General features: G+C 37.5%; 1 protein-coding gene across 2 annotated transcripts; it reads right to left on the bottom strand.

Moving 5' to 3' along the window:
- Positions 1-5,030: 5,030 nt before the first annotated feature.
- On the bottom strand, positions 5,031-16,826 carry LOC137298451 (E3 ubiquitin-protein ligase NRDP1-like). 2 transcript variants are annotated; one of them, XM_067830718.1, is made up of 8 exons: positions 16,714-16,826; positions 14,122-14,216; positions 13,334-13,633; positions 12,558-12,689; positions 10,842-10,921; positions 8,770-9,011; positions 8,175-8,307; positions 5,031-7,566 (listed from the first exon to the last, which is right to left on the bottom strand). In XM_067830718.1, the coding sequence occupies exons 2-7, from the start codon at positions 14,209-14,211 to the stop codon at positions 8,204-8,206; spliced, it is 948 nt and encodes a 315-aa protein (XP_067686819.1). In that variant the 5' UTR covers positions 14,212-14,216; positions 16,714-16,826; the 3' UTR covers positions 5,031-7,566; positions 8,175-8,203. The 2 variants fall into 2 exon arrangements, with proteins under 2 accessions (XP_067686819.1, XP_067686820.1); XM_067830719.1 differs by having other exon boundaries at positions 7,510-7,566; positions 8,171-8,307; positions 16,714-16,801.
- Between the last annotated feature and the right edge of the window lie 209 nt (positions 16,827-17,035).

The raw sequence follows: 17,035 nt of genomic DNA, 5'->3' as shown, positions 1-17,035 counted from the left end.
CAATATCGCTGTTTGGTGAGTGATCTGGGTTTAAGCCTGCATTGAACAGTTTGTATTTTATGACAGTCAGATTTGATATTGATGTAATATAACTCTCTAGCATTTACTACTTGAACTGTGAACTGTCTCAAGAGTGCTGATCACGCAAAAAGCATGCTGGCCCCATAACCATTCAACTTGTTTGAGTTTAGTTTTACGCTGCACTCAGCTACATTCCAGCTATACAGTGGCAGTCTGTAAGTTGAATGACATGAAACTTTACATCTGATGAAACTCTGTCATGCAGAGCTCATTAAGGCTGTCTAGACATGCATCAGTTTGAATTCCAGACATGTTCACATCCAAAAACAGCTGTAGTGCTTCAACATCCCAGTTGTCTACATTGTCTAAAACCTGTGAAGGTCAGTAACCAATGCTGTTGCAAGAGGCGACTAACAGGTTTGACTTGCTGACTTGGTTGATAAGTCATTGTATCCCAAATGCGTAGATCGTTGCTCATGATGTTGATCACTAAATTGTCTGGTCCAGACTCAAGCATTCTCAGACTACTGCCACACAGCTGAAATATTTCTGATTAAAACAACAAGCAACTTCTTGCTCAGATAACAAAACAAAACAATCAATAATACTTAGCCAAGCCAGCATATTTTTTTTTATTTTTACAGGCACATTTTTCCAAACATTATTTAAAACAGAATAGTAAGTTATTTGTACAAACCAGACTATGATTTACTGTACACTTATGATTAAAATATTATATATATATATATGTACAGAGCTAACAATACTCACTGCTTAATGTCGGACATCATAAACTTTGTGAGATGTGCTACAACACCCCATCTGATGCATTAATCAGAAATGAAGAAACAAAATAGATCTTTTGGAAAGTTTTGTAGCTTCATGATTATTAACAAATCAAAGAAGCATTTCAGCGTATGATCTATTTCAATTAATGCATACGCAAACCCCATATGAGAATGACACTTAAGTTGATATCCATTCCTAACTACTCGTATCATACCATCAAGCAGGATGGTGACTCATACCCATCTCATCGCCATGTTCATGACTGGGCCTTGTCTAAGAACAAACAGGCACTATCTCCAAAGAAAGATAAATCTGAATTTCCAAACATGGCTACACTAGAAATTTATAATACAACATAAAAGTCACTTTAAGTAAGTTATGTTGTTAGCATATATCAGTGACAAGATAATTTTATAATCATGGAAATTATATGAAAGTTGATAATTACAAAGAAACTATTTTATTCATTTCACATTTTGCTATCCCTCCCTTAATTGGTTTGCCACGATTCTTGGATATAACGGCATACAATACAGGTATGAGTCTTGTTGTAGGTCAAAGAGGCAAGAAGTTACAAATGGTTGATGTGATTATCAAACAAAACAGTCTTGGAATAGTAGGGCTGGCTAGAAAGATTGATAACCAGTCATACTGTTGATAGTAATAGGCATTACGTATATTACCATCCCACTTTCCAATACTCCCTGTGGATCATACAGCCATAGGAAAGATTCTTAATGTTTATTAATATGAATACAGTGTTACCAACAATATCATACATCTATGTTCGTGATCAATAAAGCTGTAATTTACTCTCACAATATACAAAGGCTGCTTCTAAATTATGTTCAAGACACTGCTCTGTTAGCAATCCATGCATAAAGTATGTCACCAAAATTACTTGTTTCAGACTTCTGAAGCATTTTTGGATATTAAATGATAAATACTTGATAATCGACTGATATTTAGTTAATGATTATCAATGCCTTATCTCTATTAATAGCCAGCCCTATGGAATAGTCTGTAAAAAGTCTGTGAATTGTCCTTATTCAGGCACAAGCAATACTACTGCTGTCTTGACAGGTTATTAGAAATATAAATTGCTTCAGGTAAACCAGTGGTAGATAGTGTGAGCAGCTATCCTTGATAACAGAGTAATAAGCAATCTGACTGGTTGTTATGGCCATCCAATCCTCCTTCTAGACACATGACAGGGTACAGGTAACGTCTTCTGTCAAATCATGCACCAAGGTTACAATACAACCAGAGAAATAAGAACAGCCTAAAATAAGAACAGCTTCTTGTTCCTTTTTCAATAAATATAATTCATCTTCTCTTGTTCTGAAAAGAACATCTGGAGGTGAAGTTTCTACTCATGAAATGACATTGCATCACAAATTCATCATACAAAACATCAATGTAAACTTCAAACAAGAATCTTGACACAAACAGTATTTCCAATTTCTAATTCAGAATTCAAGCACTTTTGAATGTAACACACGATAGTTGTATTCAATCAATACAATAATAAAGAAAAATCAACATCTGTGTCTGAAAGCACTTTTCATTATATGAGTTACCATGGTTACTGGACACGGCAGCAACAGCAAATCAAAGCATCCAGAAATAAACTCATATGATAACAACAATGCACAAGCATCAAACTTCTAATGTGAAAAAGAAAAGAAAAACACAATTTGCATTTCCTCTAAAAAGCATTCGCATTCATGTAACATGCAAATCCAAATCTCAGCATCATCTAGCAAATCTTGTTGAGAGAGTACCACTCAAAATAGTGCATTACCTTGTTGAGTGAACCAGTCTGAAGAGTGTATCATCTTGTTGAGAGAGAACCACCCAAAATAGTGCATTAACTTATTGTGTGAACCAGTCAGCATAGTGCATTACCTTGATGAGTGAACCAGTCAAAATAGTGCACCATTTTGCTGAGTTAACTAGTCAAAATACTGCACAATCTTCATGAATGAACCAGTCAAAATAGTGCACCATCTCGCTGAGTGAACCAGTCAAAATAGAGCACCAAATTCAAGTGAAACACATTCCACACACCAAGAAAGTCACATGACAAAATATCATACAGGAAAAATCACCACACTGCCTTTAAAAATATTAATCATGATGGACTGTTGAAACTAAGGAACATTTGCAGCTCCAAGTCAAATAACATCCATGACAAAACTTGCCATCTATCTATGACATTTTATTCTGTTCATCATAACTTCTTTAGTCAACAAAAGGCTACGACAGATTTAAGTTACTACAATGCACAGGCACCCGTGGTGTCACTTGCTTAGTAATTCTGGATGTTTAATACCACTTCAGACTGGGGTTTCATTGTGTCATGAACTGCACCAAAAAAATCTATCTGACTGTCTAAACCTCCTCAATTATTCCAGGTATGTTAATGCAAAGGTAAGTGTTTCAAACCCTGAGAAGAGAAATAGTATACAGTGGACCACATTTTTAAATGCAAATCAATGTACTTCACTTATTCCTATGCGCATGCTAAACACGGACAAGTTCTTTGGTTAAATACAGATTACATGGCAGCAATGTTGTTTTCAAGTAGATTCTACCATCTTCATCAGCAAGCAATAATTAGAATCTCCACAGAAAGAATGCTGGGAGAAAGAAGATTGTCCATCAAATCTTGCCACTATTCATCTCAACAAATTCTAAATGTGAGTTCCGCTTTACCTCACTTTCAGCAATATTTCAGCAATATCGCGACGGGACACACCAGAAATGGGCATCACACATGGTATCCATGCTGGGAATCAAACCCAGATCTTCTATGTGACAGGAAAACACTTTAACCACGAGGCTACCCCACAAATCCTAAATGTGATTAAAGTATTATGTACATGGTTGTGGAGCATAACAGAAAACAGCCTCACATATCACAAGAATGAACATATGTATAGTTTGAATATGTACAAGATAAATAAGCCACACAAGTTACAAAGACAGAGACGTACAACACAATAAAACATAAAAGACAGGATCAAACAAGTGAAAAGAAAATGTTTTGTTTGGTTTAAATGTTAAATATCACATTCACTTGTCAATATTGTCTTTTCATCACTGAACATTCAGTGTATAAATAAAAAACATACACACATCATTCTCCAGCCAAAGTGAAAACATATTTTCAATGCATGTATTCAAATGAAACTATAAAAAAATGAATATGTATACCAAACCATATTTGAATTCACAAGAGGAAATATAAACAATTGCCCAGAGAGCTTACCATTTTCTGATATACATCTATACTTTATTCTCAAGCAACGATGAATGAATGCATTCAAGTAAAGTAAACTGTAACTGTTCAAAATTAGAATCAAATCATACAATTTTGAACCAAGTAAGCTGAAACTAGGTCCTTCTGTCAAGACTACACTCAAATGTTCTTTCTCTACAACATTCCACAAGAATCCTGTTCGGCAAAGTAGTCCTCCTTCAAAGACAATCTCAGCTCCCATACTCTAACACTGGTTCCTGACAGTGAGGGCAGAACAGGAATGTGTAACAGGAACCAAATCTTGAGTCAAATAGGGCTGAAACTATTCACCAGGACCCCATTTAGATTTGATTTTCAATATTGGACCATGCATTCTATCATTTTCAAATCGATACTTCATACAAGTAAATACATTAGTTTTCATTTTACTCTCAGAGTTTAGAATGAAAGCCACTGTCAACTTGGCAATGTCTACTAACACCAATTCTCCATGGACAGTTAGCCCTGCTTAAAAAATCATGTTTCACCTTATTTCGGCACTCAAAATTGCTGTTGGGAGTCAAAATCACGCTCTGGCTGTGTGAAAATATCCTATATTCTAATCAATATTAAATCGACATGCTACTAATGGTTATTGAAAATCAAACCTAATGTGTGAGATTCAATTTTCAATGACTCAAACAGAATAGTGGCGGCCCTACAGTCAAACACTTTCAATCTTACAGATAATTACCAAGTGCTCAATGACTACTTCAAGATGGGTTTGCTTGCAAATGATACAAATCAAATACCAATACACATTTTAAACATTTAGACATATTTAAGTATCAGAGATGTCCGTGACATGGTGGGGTGGGGGATAAAGCAACTGGTGTCACCAAAACACAGAAAAATGAAAACAAAATAATCATAAAATGCAAGAAGCAGCCATGAAAAGATAAAGAAGTTGTTATCAAAAGATGTCATGTATTTATTTGGTTGAGTCAAGTCCCATGCATCTTGACCAAACATCCTGATAAAAGATCAGTACAGATGAAACGAAGGACAGGAAAAACAAGATAAAAATACAGAAGTCAATTTTGTCAAAACCAGCCCAAAATGTTTCTCCATAATTAATGGACGGTCCCTAACACAAACATCCCCTAGGAATGTACTTGACCGATTCCTTGGTCCAGTGGACGATGACAGGTAACATTTGTGATATCCCAAAAATCATGAAACATACACATTAGAGCACTACTTTCACTTGTTGAAAGATTAATTCTGTCTTATTGTCCTACAATCCACACAAAGCATACTTTACAACAGAAATTCCACAGTCAACATGAACAATCGCATATGTACATCCTCTAGCATAAATCATATCACAATCATGAAAGAAACGCTACCTAAAAAGCACAACCCTGATTGGACTAGCACAATACAATAACACTCCATCTGTCACTGCTTGAAGACATAGGTCTCAATATGTCCTCACACAAAAACAAAAACACAAAAACAGGTAATGTGACTCCCTTGATAGAAACCTTGAACAAGACTATTTCTACTTAACTACTAAGAATATGTCCTGAAAGCAGTCCCAAACAAAGTCCTGCACAAGTCTAACTCGTCAGGCAAACTTTGCTGATGATAGTGAGTATAGTTTAATGCTGCCTTTACCAATATTTCAGGAGGCACCAGAAATCAGTGTTACATGTTGTAGCCATGAAAGGAACTTAGCATACCCACAAGGCTACATCACCCTTCCCTCACCCCACTAGGGATTAAACAGTATACCACCATATTAGTAGATACTGGCATTTTGGAATTTCAGTTTTCATACCACAATTTTATTAACTTTATTTTAACTTTATCTAAAATCCTAGAAATTGAAATTTTGTCAAAATCAATGCATTGTGTGTAACAGCTCTTGTCAGTTTACTGCATTATGACCATATCTCATTTACTGAACTGAAGGCTTTGTACTGCAATATGTACCATACTCTGGTAAGAGCATACCATTTCACCTCTGCACCATTCCATGCAAATAATAATTGAAGAAAATAGACGGCGATGCTGACAGTTACTAGCAGACAACAATTCATAATCCTTGAGAAAGTTTGACTATGTTCACAATAATAATCACCTCTTATTCTCAGCAGCTGTCGTCCCATGAAACTATCACTTTAAGAGTACTCCTTCATAATATTCTTGTATTACAAAAAAAATATCAGTGTGAAGCAGGTTACATAAAGAAAACAGTAATATATCCTTAAACACAAGAGCTAATGTTATTGCCACTGATACATCTGCAAATGATCATCAGTTTTAAGAAAAATTTAAAAATTAATAACGAAATTCATTATTTTGGACATAAATGCTTTTCAGCCAAACTCCAACTTACACGATAATCGTTATTTCAAACAAATTCTGATATGAAAGTTATTCGAACAACAGAAAAATATCACCAGTGAGTGAGCTGCATTGACATCACCTTATGATAGTATGCCAGTAAAATCTTGGATTGTCAGCTCAGTTTCACGGACTGTCAGCTTAATGCTGGGGAAGCCCAAAGTGCTTCACATCTTAGACATTCACCACTTTGGAAAAGCCCACATCTATGAACATGATGCCAACAAACCTGCAATCTTAATTAGGGTGAAGAGGGATTCAAATCACAGGTATCAAACGTGTTAGTTGGTGTAAACCACAACTGGGGTTCCCCTCCCCGTCCCCTCGGTGACCCGCCTGTGTGTGTGAGAGATTGCTTGGTAAGTAAGTATGGAGTATATCACAAACATAATGCTGAGATGGCAGTAGGGAGAGCATGACATCAGGGAAAGCTATCAGTAACATCATCAACTGTGTTGCATCTAGGTAGCATCTAGGTCTCCTCATTCACAGAAACAGCCATTGTCTTGTCAGTGGACAATCCACATTCAAACTCGAACAAATGACATACAATTCATAAGCTAATTTTTGCATCTTACCAAATGAGAAAAGCTAACACCCATCGTGTAAATGCACTAAACCCATAAAGCACTAGTTGAAAACAAAATGAAAAAAAAAATAAAAAATGAACCAGGATATATGCTTGGTTTCAACTTTTTGAAGCTTACATTCATAAACCAATCAAACTGAAAACTGAATGTCAGCATAACCAAATATCAAAACATACTGAAAGTGTATTATATTTTGATTGATATATATCCTGTGTAAACACTTGAATTGATGGGCACAGTAATGCCACTAGATGCAAAACAGCATTTGGGAATTCCCCAATGGTAAGCGCAAGCAGACTGTAAGACAGGAGACTGATGACTCCAAGATGTGACAGATGACCAAGTGCAGGGCTTGTGAAGGACATCCAACTGGACGAGAGTTTGTAACCGGTTAGTGACTGGCCTCCTACAGCCAGAGCATCACCAGAACATCGCCACAGCATGCATGTGGCTGTCTTCACGGGTGCAAGTAGATCACAGAGATCAGAGATGATGTGGTTCTTCCCTTCACTATTTGAAAAGAAAGGTTTTTTTACCTTTATTTTGTTTGCATGACGTACTCAAGGATGGCCTTCCATCTCTATCAGAGTTCAATCAAATAAAGAAATCACAACCCTGTGACCACTTCAAGCCAGCATTAAACTATTAGAGATACTAATAACCTTAGTGATAAGCTTACTGAGTGGAACTCTCTCTTGTAACACACCTAAAGGCTAACATTTTACAGTTTTTTTCAATATGTCCACCAGATATCTATACAAAGTTGGCTTTAAGGTAAGCAACCGTATATGCTACCAGTGTTTCATATTTCAGATAAAAAAATACATAGCCTTAGGAATGTCATTTGTATTAGAAAAGTGGTACTTAGTTCAGAGATAAATTTAAAATTGCACGTTTGTAAAGTATAAGAGCTTTTAGACCTTGATCAGTACATTCATGACTTAAAAAGGTCTCAGTTACTATTTTTATCAAAATGTTTTATTGAACAAAGAAAAGAACGTCCACCAATTCTAAAAATAAATATGGCATTTTAGATGTTGTTCCAGTATATTCAAGTTTGATACTAATAAACATGACAAGAATCCATCTCTAACCAACGATTGCTGTGTTTGACGTACCTTGATTAAAGCTATATAATACTCTGGAGTCATTCTACTCCATGAGCAAAGATCATGACTAGCCCCGGCTCCATAATCAGGTCCTCCGGCATATGCTGGTTCTCACAGGCCATCACCACCACTGCCTGCTTCCCTGTACAAACACAATGTTGTTATGTCACAGCCATCATGTAATCTGGGTGTGGGCAAAAAATGTTCAGAGTCAAAATTTGGTTTGAAATGAACAGATAACAAGAACAAAGTTTGATGGGGCAGAATGTCAGATTTCTATGAACTCGTGTAAATGTTCAATGTTCTTTTACTAACATGTCTTTCCCTCAATTTTGTTCAAATCTGATTAAGGATATACTAAGCTATCCTATAAACAGTTTTATGGTAAATACTCTGAACTCAGTTGTATCTTGCAAAGTCAGTGCATAGTATGCCTGCTCCTTCAGAGTTCAACTGATTCATGAATGAAGTGTCATAAAATCCTTTTCTAGATTTTCAAATATTTCTGATAAAACAAATACCCTATCCAATACACAACAAAGCAGACTTCTAAAACTTGATAAAAACAATTATGTGTTACGTTCCAGTTCTTTGAACCACTTACCTGGGATTCTCTTTGTAATATAGTTTTCATACTGCCTTCTGTTTAACTGTCGTGTTTCCAGAGTACTGAGACCTGTTGGCCACCTCCTCTCGTGGGCATTCTCCATCAGCTCATTGACTATATGTGTGGGGCAGCCACTGTCAATTAACGCCCTCTTGATGACAGCTTGTAACACCGCATCAGGGGTAGATATCATCCCCCCCCAACGCGTCACCCTGGCGGCCTGTAGGCTCCCAACCCACCTGAAATGTCCCACAGAACATGGTGATAACAGTTTACAGTATGGGTGAAATGGTATACCATGGTATTAGAACAGCCACAGTATTTTGCCTTTGATTTGATATATATATTGTTATATCATGTTAACAGAATCGTAATTTTGGGTGCACTCATTTTATAAATCTTTATAAACAATTTCTAAAATTTCGGGAAATTGAATCATTTTGTCAAAATCTATGTTTCTTTTCTGCATTATGATCATATCTCATATAGCGAACGGAAACAGACAGAACCAAAGGCCTTGTACTGCAATAAGTAGCATATCAAGGTCAGAGTGTACCATTTCACCCCTAGTTTACAGACTATGGTGAGATTTGTTGACATATTCACAAGAAAAATAGCCCAATTTCTATAGTCAGCAAGTTGAGTATAACACTGCTTTGAATATTATTACAGTCATAATCTGACCTAAACATGGGAGGAAAGCCGAAACAGATGCAAGTGTTACACATTTTAAAATGCTGTGTTTCAACTGGCATTTTCCACAGCTGGACAGTGTGACTGGCAAGCATTTCAAATACCTGTCATTTGTAAATATTACTGGTCATGTCATAACACTTTTCTTTGTGAACGAAACCCTGCACCCTAACAACCAATCAAAAGTCTATCACAAAGAGTCAGAGTTGCTATTTTTAGCCTGGGGTTTTCCGAAACTGTTATTCTTTTTATTTGACAAGACCTTGATGTGACTGTGAAAATGTAACCTTTTGTTGAGGAGAAATGAAACTGACAGTGGTAATTTGAAAATTGATTTTAAACTTTCCCAGACACAGTGATCAACAGTCTTTGGAATTACTGGACATTCTAACTTTGTACCAGTCAAAGTCATGTAGTGATACAGATATGCCCATGAGTAATGCTGGCAATCACCACACAAAAATGACACGTGGTCAAGGGACTTAACTCTGCACAGAGAACAGCAGCCCTAGGGTTGGCTACCATTCAACCATTACATCATTACATACAGCAAGTGACTTCTATAGCCACACTTACAAAACATTTGTCCCTTTATCTTCTTTCAAAGGATTTTGACAAAATGCAGGCCATAAAGAATAATATCATCAGGATCAATTTGATGTTAATTTCCAAATACAACATTAGAAAGATATACAAGGTTTCAAACTACAATGCCAGCTAAAGATATATTTTTTAAAAATTTATCACTGAATTCCATTTTAAAAATCACCATTATCAAAGTTTACAATACTTCGTCCTGTGCTGGTCAGAGCTGGTCAGGCTGGAACACCACCTAACATCACTGAGGAATGAGAAATGATTGCATTCCTTTCTTAGAATGCTGTCTCGGTGGAATATTTCACATAGTTGGCTAATGGAACATATGCTATATTTGGGATTACACTTTCTCATTAAAGAACAGATTCCAGTACTTTTGTTGAGTTGAGTTCCATCTGGGATATGAACCAACATGTCAAGAGTCAGGCATCTTGTCACCAACCAACAAACTCAAACGTCTTACAAAATCTAACATGGTGGATTCCCCCAAAACCAAAGTCAGACAACTGGCAGTCAAGACCACAAACCTTATGCATTTCTCTGATTAGTGTATATTGGCACGGCTATCATAGTCCAAAGCTATGAATACACAATGCCATTTGGAAAGTGATCAAATGTAACATGTTATATTTGGGATTACATTTTCTCAGTGAGTCACATCTGATCACATTCTACAGTGTTGTGTATTCCCAGCTGCCTAAATATCAACAGTACATACTGAACAACAATGCTACTGTAAAGTGTGAAACTTATGACTGACAATTTCATTGGCAACTTACCTGATGACATCTTCATTCTCCATGGTTGCCTGAATTTCTCTCATCCGTGGGTTAGATACACGCATAGATCTCATGTACTCCTGTGAAAATGTATTGTAATCAATTTATGAAGTGAATGCTCTGGTTTTTGTCAGTGTGTCATCTTCATTACCTCCAACTACAGCCATCCCTCGCCATAACGCAGGTCTTGGGGTCCATGGATGCCCCCCACCCCGCGTTATTAGACATCCGCATTACAGTACCTATTACATAATGTGGAACAAAGGCCAAGTAAAATCATATTTTTCAAGGACATAACAAAAAACTGATCTTTTGTGTATTGTGCCCAGTCAAAACTATACAGTATCATTGAATGTGGAAATAAACAAACTTTGAAAATGAAAACATATATATGTACATCGTTCCTGTTATGCTACCTGTTATTCAACTAAGCCAGAAATCACAATCAGCTGTGCACAGATGTTTTGGTCCAATGTACCGGTGATTCAGGTGAAAATGATCTGATAATATTACATCAAAGAATTTCTATTCCATTATCAGAATATTTTATATATTAAGCAGTTATTGTAACAGATATATTATATATTGCTATCGGGTTAGGATATAATACATTTTTCTGCAAACATATTTAACATAACAATGAACACAGGCCATTACTAGTCTGGATACATTTTATGTAGGAGACAGTATGACAAGTCACCGCTGACTTCCCACGGTAATTACAACTTTGTTTGAAAAAAAAGACAATTTAATTGTTAAAAATGACTTCAATGAGTCAATAACGCAGGTCTGGGAATCCATGGATTACGAGGTTGTAATCTGCTCGTAGCTGCTAAGAATAATGTGAAATTGCTGTTATCACAGTAGGTGCGAAAAACAGACCCTCACGAATGTGGTAAGCGGAAGTTGTGCGCGTATGGAATGGGGTAATGCCATTCTCTCACAGTGTCTCCATTGGTTCAGTTTTGATGAATACAAATGGGATTCAAGTAAAATGTGTTTTCTGTCACCATACGTTCTTATATGACTGTGTTTAATCACGCTATATCGTGATGTGTTGCAACACAGCTGACATTGTAAGTACTTGTCGTAACTCGGCTGATGGCATGTCTTGTCTTTCATAAGTTACTACCACGATGTTGGTATGATTATTAGTGAGAAAGCCCTGCATGTTTTAAGCATCTGAAACACACTGGATATGTACAATAAACATGTCAGTTGCCATCCACACTGAATTTTACTAGTTTACGTTATTTACCAGAGTGCAACAGCGGATTTGTTGATGAGCTATTTTCGATTTCGTGAAGCGACTGAAGGGGCGATCGCAATTAAGCTTTTCTTATGGGAGCCAGGGATTATCACACGGTTTAACCAAATCCACAGTATCGCAAAGCTCGTTATTGCGAGGGATGACTGTACTATGTCCAAATCAATGCTTAGTGTTTAACATCCTTTACATCATTTCAAATTACAACAAGATCGGAAATATTTTTTAACATGATTTATCACATTTATCCTGATAATTCTACATCCCCCTTCAACTTCCTGAAGCACAAAACACAAAAATCCAGACACCAAATATGCACTTACAATCATAGGGTTCTGGTGTGCCCAAGGGAAGAAACTCTACGCTGCAAATTTAGGCATCTTAGAGGTCTTGGACACACATACAAGTTTCGATTGCTATCAAACATCCCATAACATGATGAACCTTACTTTTAAGAGTTGTATTTCTCGTTTTTGTTCATTCAGAGCCAGTTTCTGTTCGGCATTCTCCGACTGCATCTCTTGCATCTTCTGTTGCAGCTGCATCACAATGTTGCGCAACTCTCGAGTGCAGTTGTGGTCCTGTGCACAGAACACAGAGAATGACATGAACCAAACATTGAACAATGTCCCCTTAAATAATGCAATGTATTGATTGCTAATTGCTAATTGAATCTGAGGAAAGTGAAACACAGACTGATCACTAATCAATGAACTATGCCACAGGTCTGCTTTTCCAAAAAGAATCTGTAATGCTGTGTGCAGTGTAAGAGGTTCATAGCAGTATAAGACAGGTCCCTTGCCAACTTATTGTGTTCATGTCTGAGTGAGCTAGCCAGTGGGCAAGCAAACAAGCAAGCAAGGGAGATGGATAACTTGGACAAAGTGCTGTGACTATGTGTCCCAGTCCACCTGGCTGTCAATTGGGTACCTCGTTAGGATGAGAGAGCCACACTAAACTCGGTGCGCCTAGTGGCAGCAAGAGTTGTATACTCCCCAGGGAGTTGAGATTGAAATACAATGTGCTGATGAGATTGACATCCAGTGAACGAGGGAAAAATACCAGCGCCTTGAGCATGCACTAGTGCGTGGATATGTGCGCTATATAAATAGCCTATATCTATATCATATATCAAAAACTACTCTGGTCCCTCCATCCCACCTATAACATGGAGACTGAGAGTGTTGATAAAGGCTGCAACGATAGCCAACATGTGTCTCCTCACCTTGAGTTCATCTTTAGGAATGATAAGTCCACATCCCTGCTCACAGTGCACTGGCTTCTTTGGGTTGTGCTCACACTCTTGGACATGGCTCTGCAGCAGGTCCAGCTTTATCACCGCCATGCAGCCGTAGCTGGCATTGTCACACTTGATGTGCAGCCGCGACAGCAGGTTCCGCAGTATCCGGGGCACCTGCTTCAGCTGGTTGGATGTGATCGGACTTCGGTCAACAGGGCAGGTGGGCTGGCGGGTCAGCCATTCATGAATACAGCCAGCACAGAATGCGTGTTCACATTGTGGTGCCTGGAACACATTCACCTTGTAGTCCATGACATTCAATAAAGTCTTCATGAATTAATTTAATCTGGAAATACTTAAAAACTCTGTATATCACTTTGGATAATAAATCACCAAAGGTTTGGCACAACAGAGCAAACCAAACCAAGAGAATGAAGTCTTGAAATCCTGGTTTTGAGTGGTGTCCAATACTTACTTAGTCATACTGTGTAACTCCGGTAAAAATATATTGGCTTATACCATAACTGAAAGAGTAAGTAGGATAAAATGTTTGGAGAAATGTTCAGTGAGCGAATTGGTGAGTTTAGTTTTACGCCCCTTTACGCAATATTCAAGCAATATTGTGGCAGGGGACACCAGAAATGGGCTCGCACATAGTATCCAGGTGGAGCTTTGAACCAGGGTCTTCGGCATGACCAGAGAATGCTTCAACTACTAGGCTACCCAAACATCCCTTTAGTATATTACATCCAACATGTAATATTGTAGAGTACCTGTAGGGGTTCCTCCAACACTCCACTGCAGATGGGGCAGATCAGTTCCTCGTCTACATCTCCCTCAAACCGCACCACCTCATAACCCATCTCGCCTGTAACATACACCAACTTTTATATCATGCTTAGAACACTTAGAACATGAACAGATGAATGAGTGTGGTCTTACTTAATTTGCATGTAAAGCTTTGGCTTGACGATAATGCCAACAACACCACACTGAGCAATCATACTATACTCCCCAGCATGATACGAGAAATCACGTTTAGTGATAACATAGCTGGTGATGATGACATCACTTTGCACACCAACGCTTTATCTTGTCACACTAGTGGTGTTCCAATACATCACACTAGTGGTGTTCCAATTAAGTAAAATAATCAAAGATCCACATGATCAAACAACCAATCATACTTTCTTAAAATTTGGGGACTAACTGCCAATTCCCAAAACTACAGGCCAATAAACACATGATAATGTCAACTAGTGGAGACTTGGAAAAACATCTGTCAGTACCATGTTGACAACTGTCAAATTATCATGTTAATACTTGTGAAGATACAGGTTAGAATTGGTCTTCAGGACCCCATGTTTGTCATAAGAGGTGTTGAACAGGATCGGGTGGTCAGGCTCGCTGACTTGGCTTGACACAATATTGTATCCTTATTGTGTATTAAGATGCTCAAGCTGTCCATCACTCGATTGTCTCATCCAAACTTCCATATTTACAAACCACCACCATACAAGTGGAGTATTGCTAAATGCAACATTAAATATAGACAACCAAACAAATTATGTTAATACTTAACTTCTACATACAATTTTTTACAAGTTTCTTACGACATTGCTCAAACAGGAAGTTTAGCCCTGACCATTGTGACCTAATTAAATCATGGTGTGATTTCCTTGTTTGATATGAAAGAATGATGTGTGGAAAGTGGTATAAACTCAGCATGTCTATAATAAAAGGAGCATTAATTAACATAGACAGCTGACTCCCAGCTGTTATGAACATTTGGAATTTTATCAGCTGCTGAGACAAGTTTCAAACTATAAAACATGGACATGTTTCTTCAAAACCAATAACCATGATAACATCCTGAAACTGATATTTTCATTCTGCGCACAGAAAATGTCTACCATAATCGTAAATGATAATTTGAGCTTAAACATTACAAAGTGTGTGTCGGGCACTTTACAAAACATCAAGAATGACTGTACCATATTGGCCAAAATGGCTCCTCCACATAGTAAACATCGTAAAAACAGAAGTTTCACTAGCTCTGTGTCTTTATACTACTGTTGTACTATTTTGACTACATATATGTATTAAACATGAGTAGACCCATGAAGGTGCCGGGGTAGAATAGGCCTTCAGCAACCCATGCTTACCACAAAAGGCAACTATGCTTGTCGTAAGAGGCGACTAACGGGATTGGGTGGTCAGGTTTGCTGACTTGGTTGGCACATGTCATTGGTTCCCAATTGCGCAGATGGATGCTCATGTTGATGATCACTGGATTGTCTGGTTCAGACTCGATTATTTACAGACTGCCACCATATAGCTGCAATATTGCTGAGTGTGGGGTATAACTAAGCTCACTCACATAAATGTGAGTAAGTTATTTCTACCAAGAAACCTGTGATTATCTTAACACGAGATGCTCTTTTGGATACTAATAGCAATTTTACAGTACGATGTGGATTTTATGTGTACAATTTTTTCAAGTGGTTCAGTAAACATCAGGCCTAGGAGTTTGACTAGAGATGTCATGTTTGTAACTATACTGATATTTGGTAAGTGCTATTTGTGGTGCTGCTTTCACAATGTTTGTGCCATTTTGACAAGCACACAGAAGTCAGTATTTACATTAGAATATTTATCTGTTCACAGTTCTTATTCAAAGAGCAATAAATCCAGAAATTGAGCAATTATAGACTGTTTGCTCCAAGCAAATCTACGGCAGTAATATATGAAATACATATATATTAAGAAAAAATCTCTGGTATGACTTCACTGATCACTCATGCCTATTCAAGCTTAGGACACTTGCTTTAGACACAAACAGAAATTATAGTGTTGTTTTTTGCGTTGGTTATACTCCAATCTTCGAATAAAACTGTAGGCAAATTCTAAAAGGCAGTCATGGTAATGTAATATAAGCGAAAATCTCACTGTAACCAACTGAAACTGTTGTGTTCCCTGCTAGTATGAAAAGGTCCATGCCAGGACAAAATAACTTGTAAGAAAAAAGCCAAGAGGTGTAACCACCCGGTGCTTGAGTCATGACGACTTGACAGTTTCACAAGTCACCATTGAATATGTTGACGTGAGGCTGTTGGACAATCATACCAGTCATACTGAGAATCGTGATACATTTGAAATAACTGTTCTCACACACTGGAATACAAAATTACAACAGGTCCATCGCTCTTCGAAAATAGTCATGATATGAAGACATGTTGATTGATGTTCAAAATTTGGACACTCAAGTGTCAACATGGTAAACAAAGGCACCTTTTCTGTTGAACAATAAAACATGTACAATGAAAAATTACTACAATCTCATCCATAAGGTACTGATAAGTTACCATCAAAGAAAGTTGACAATCTCGTTCCAACTACAATTGTTGCAAATACTTTCCGTCTTTGGCGACCTGTAGCTCTCCAGACGGAAACTGCCTCACTTCCTTGAAATGTGCGCAGACTCACAGACAAGGGCAAATAACCCTACGCTTGAGAATTATCTCCCTTCGACCATGCAAATAGCCGCTGCATGTCATCGCAGTGAGAAGTGTGAAATAAAAACATTTTTTCATCACCAAACATTCAAAACCTCTCTCCACTAGTGTATACATAGTGATCAGTAGATGAGTTTGTATGTATCGAACTGTCTTTAACTAGAACATATAG

Source organism: Haliotis asinina, chromosome 10 (assembly GCF_037392515.1).
Source record: "Haliotis asinina isolate JCU_RB_2024 chromosome 10, JCU_Hal_asi_v2, whole genome shotgun sequence".
Classification (NCBI taxonomy): Eukaryota; Metazoa; Mollusca; class Gastropoda; order Lepetellida; family Haliotidae; genus Haliotis; species Haliotis asinina.
This window is presented reverse-complemented; position numbering and strand designations above follow the sequence as displayed.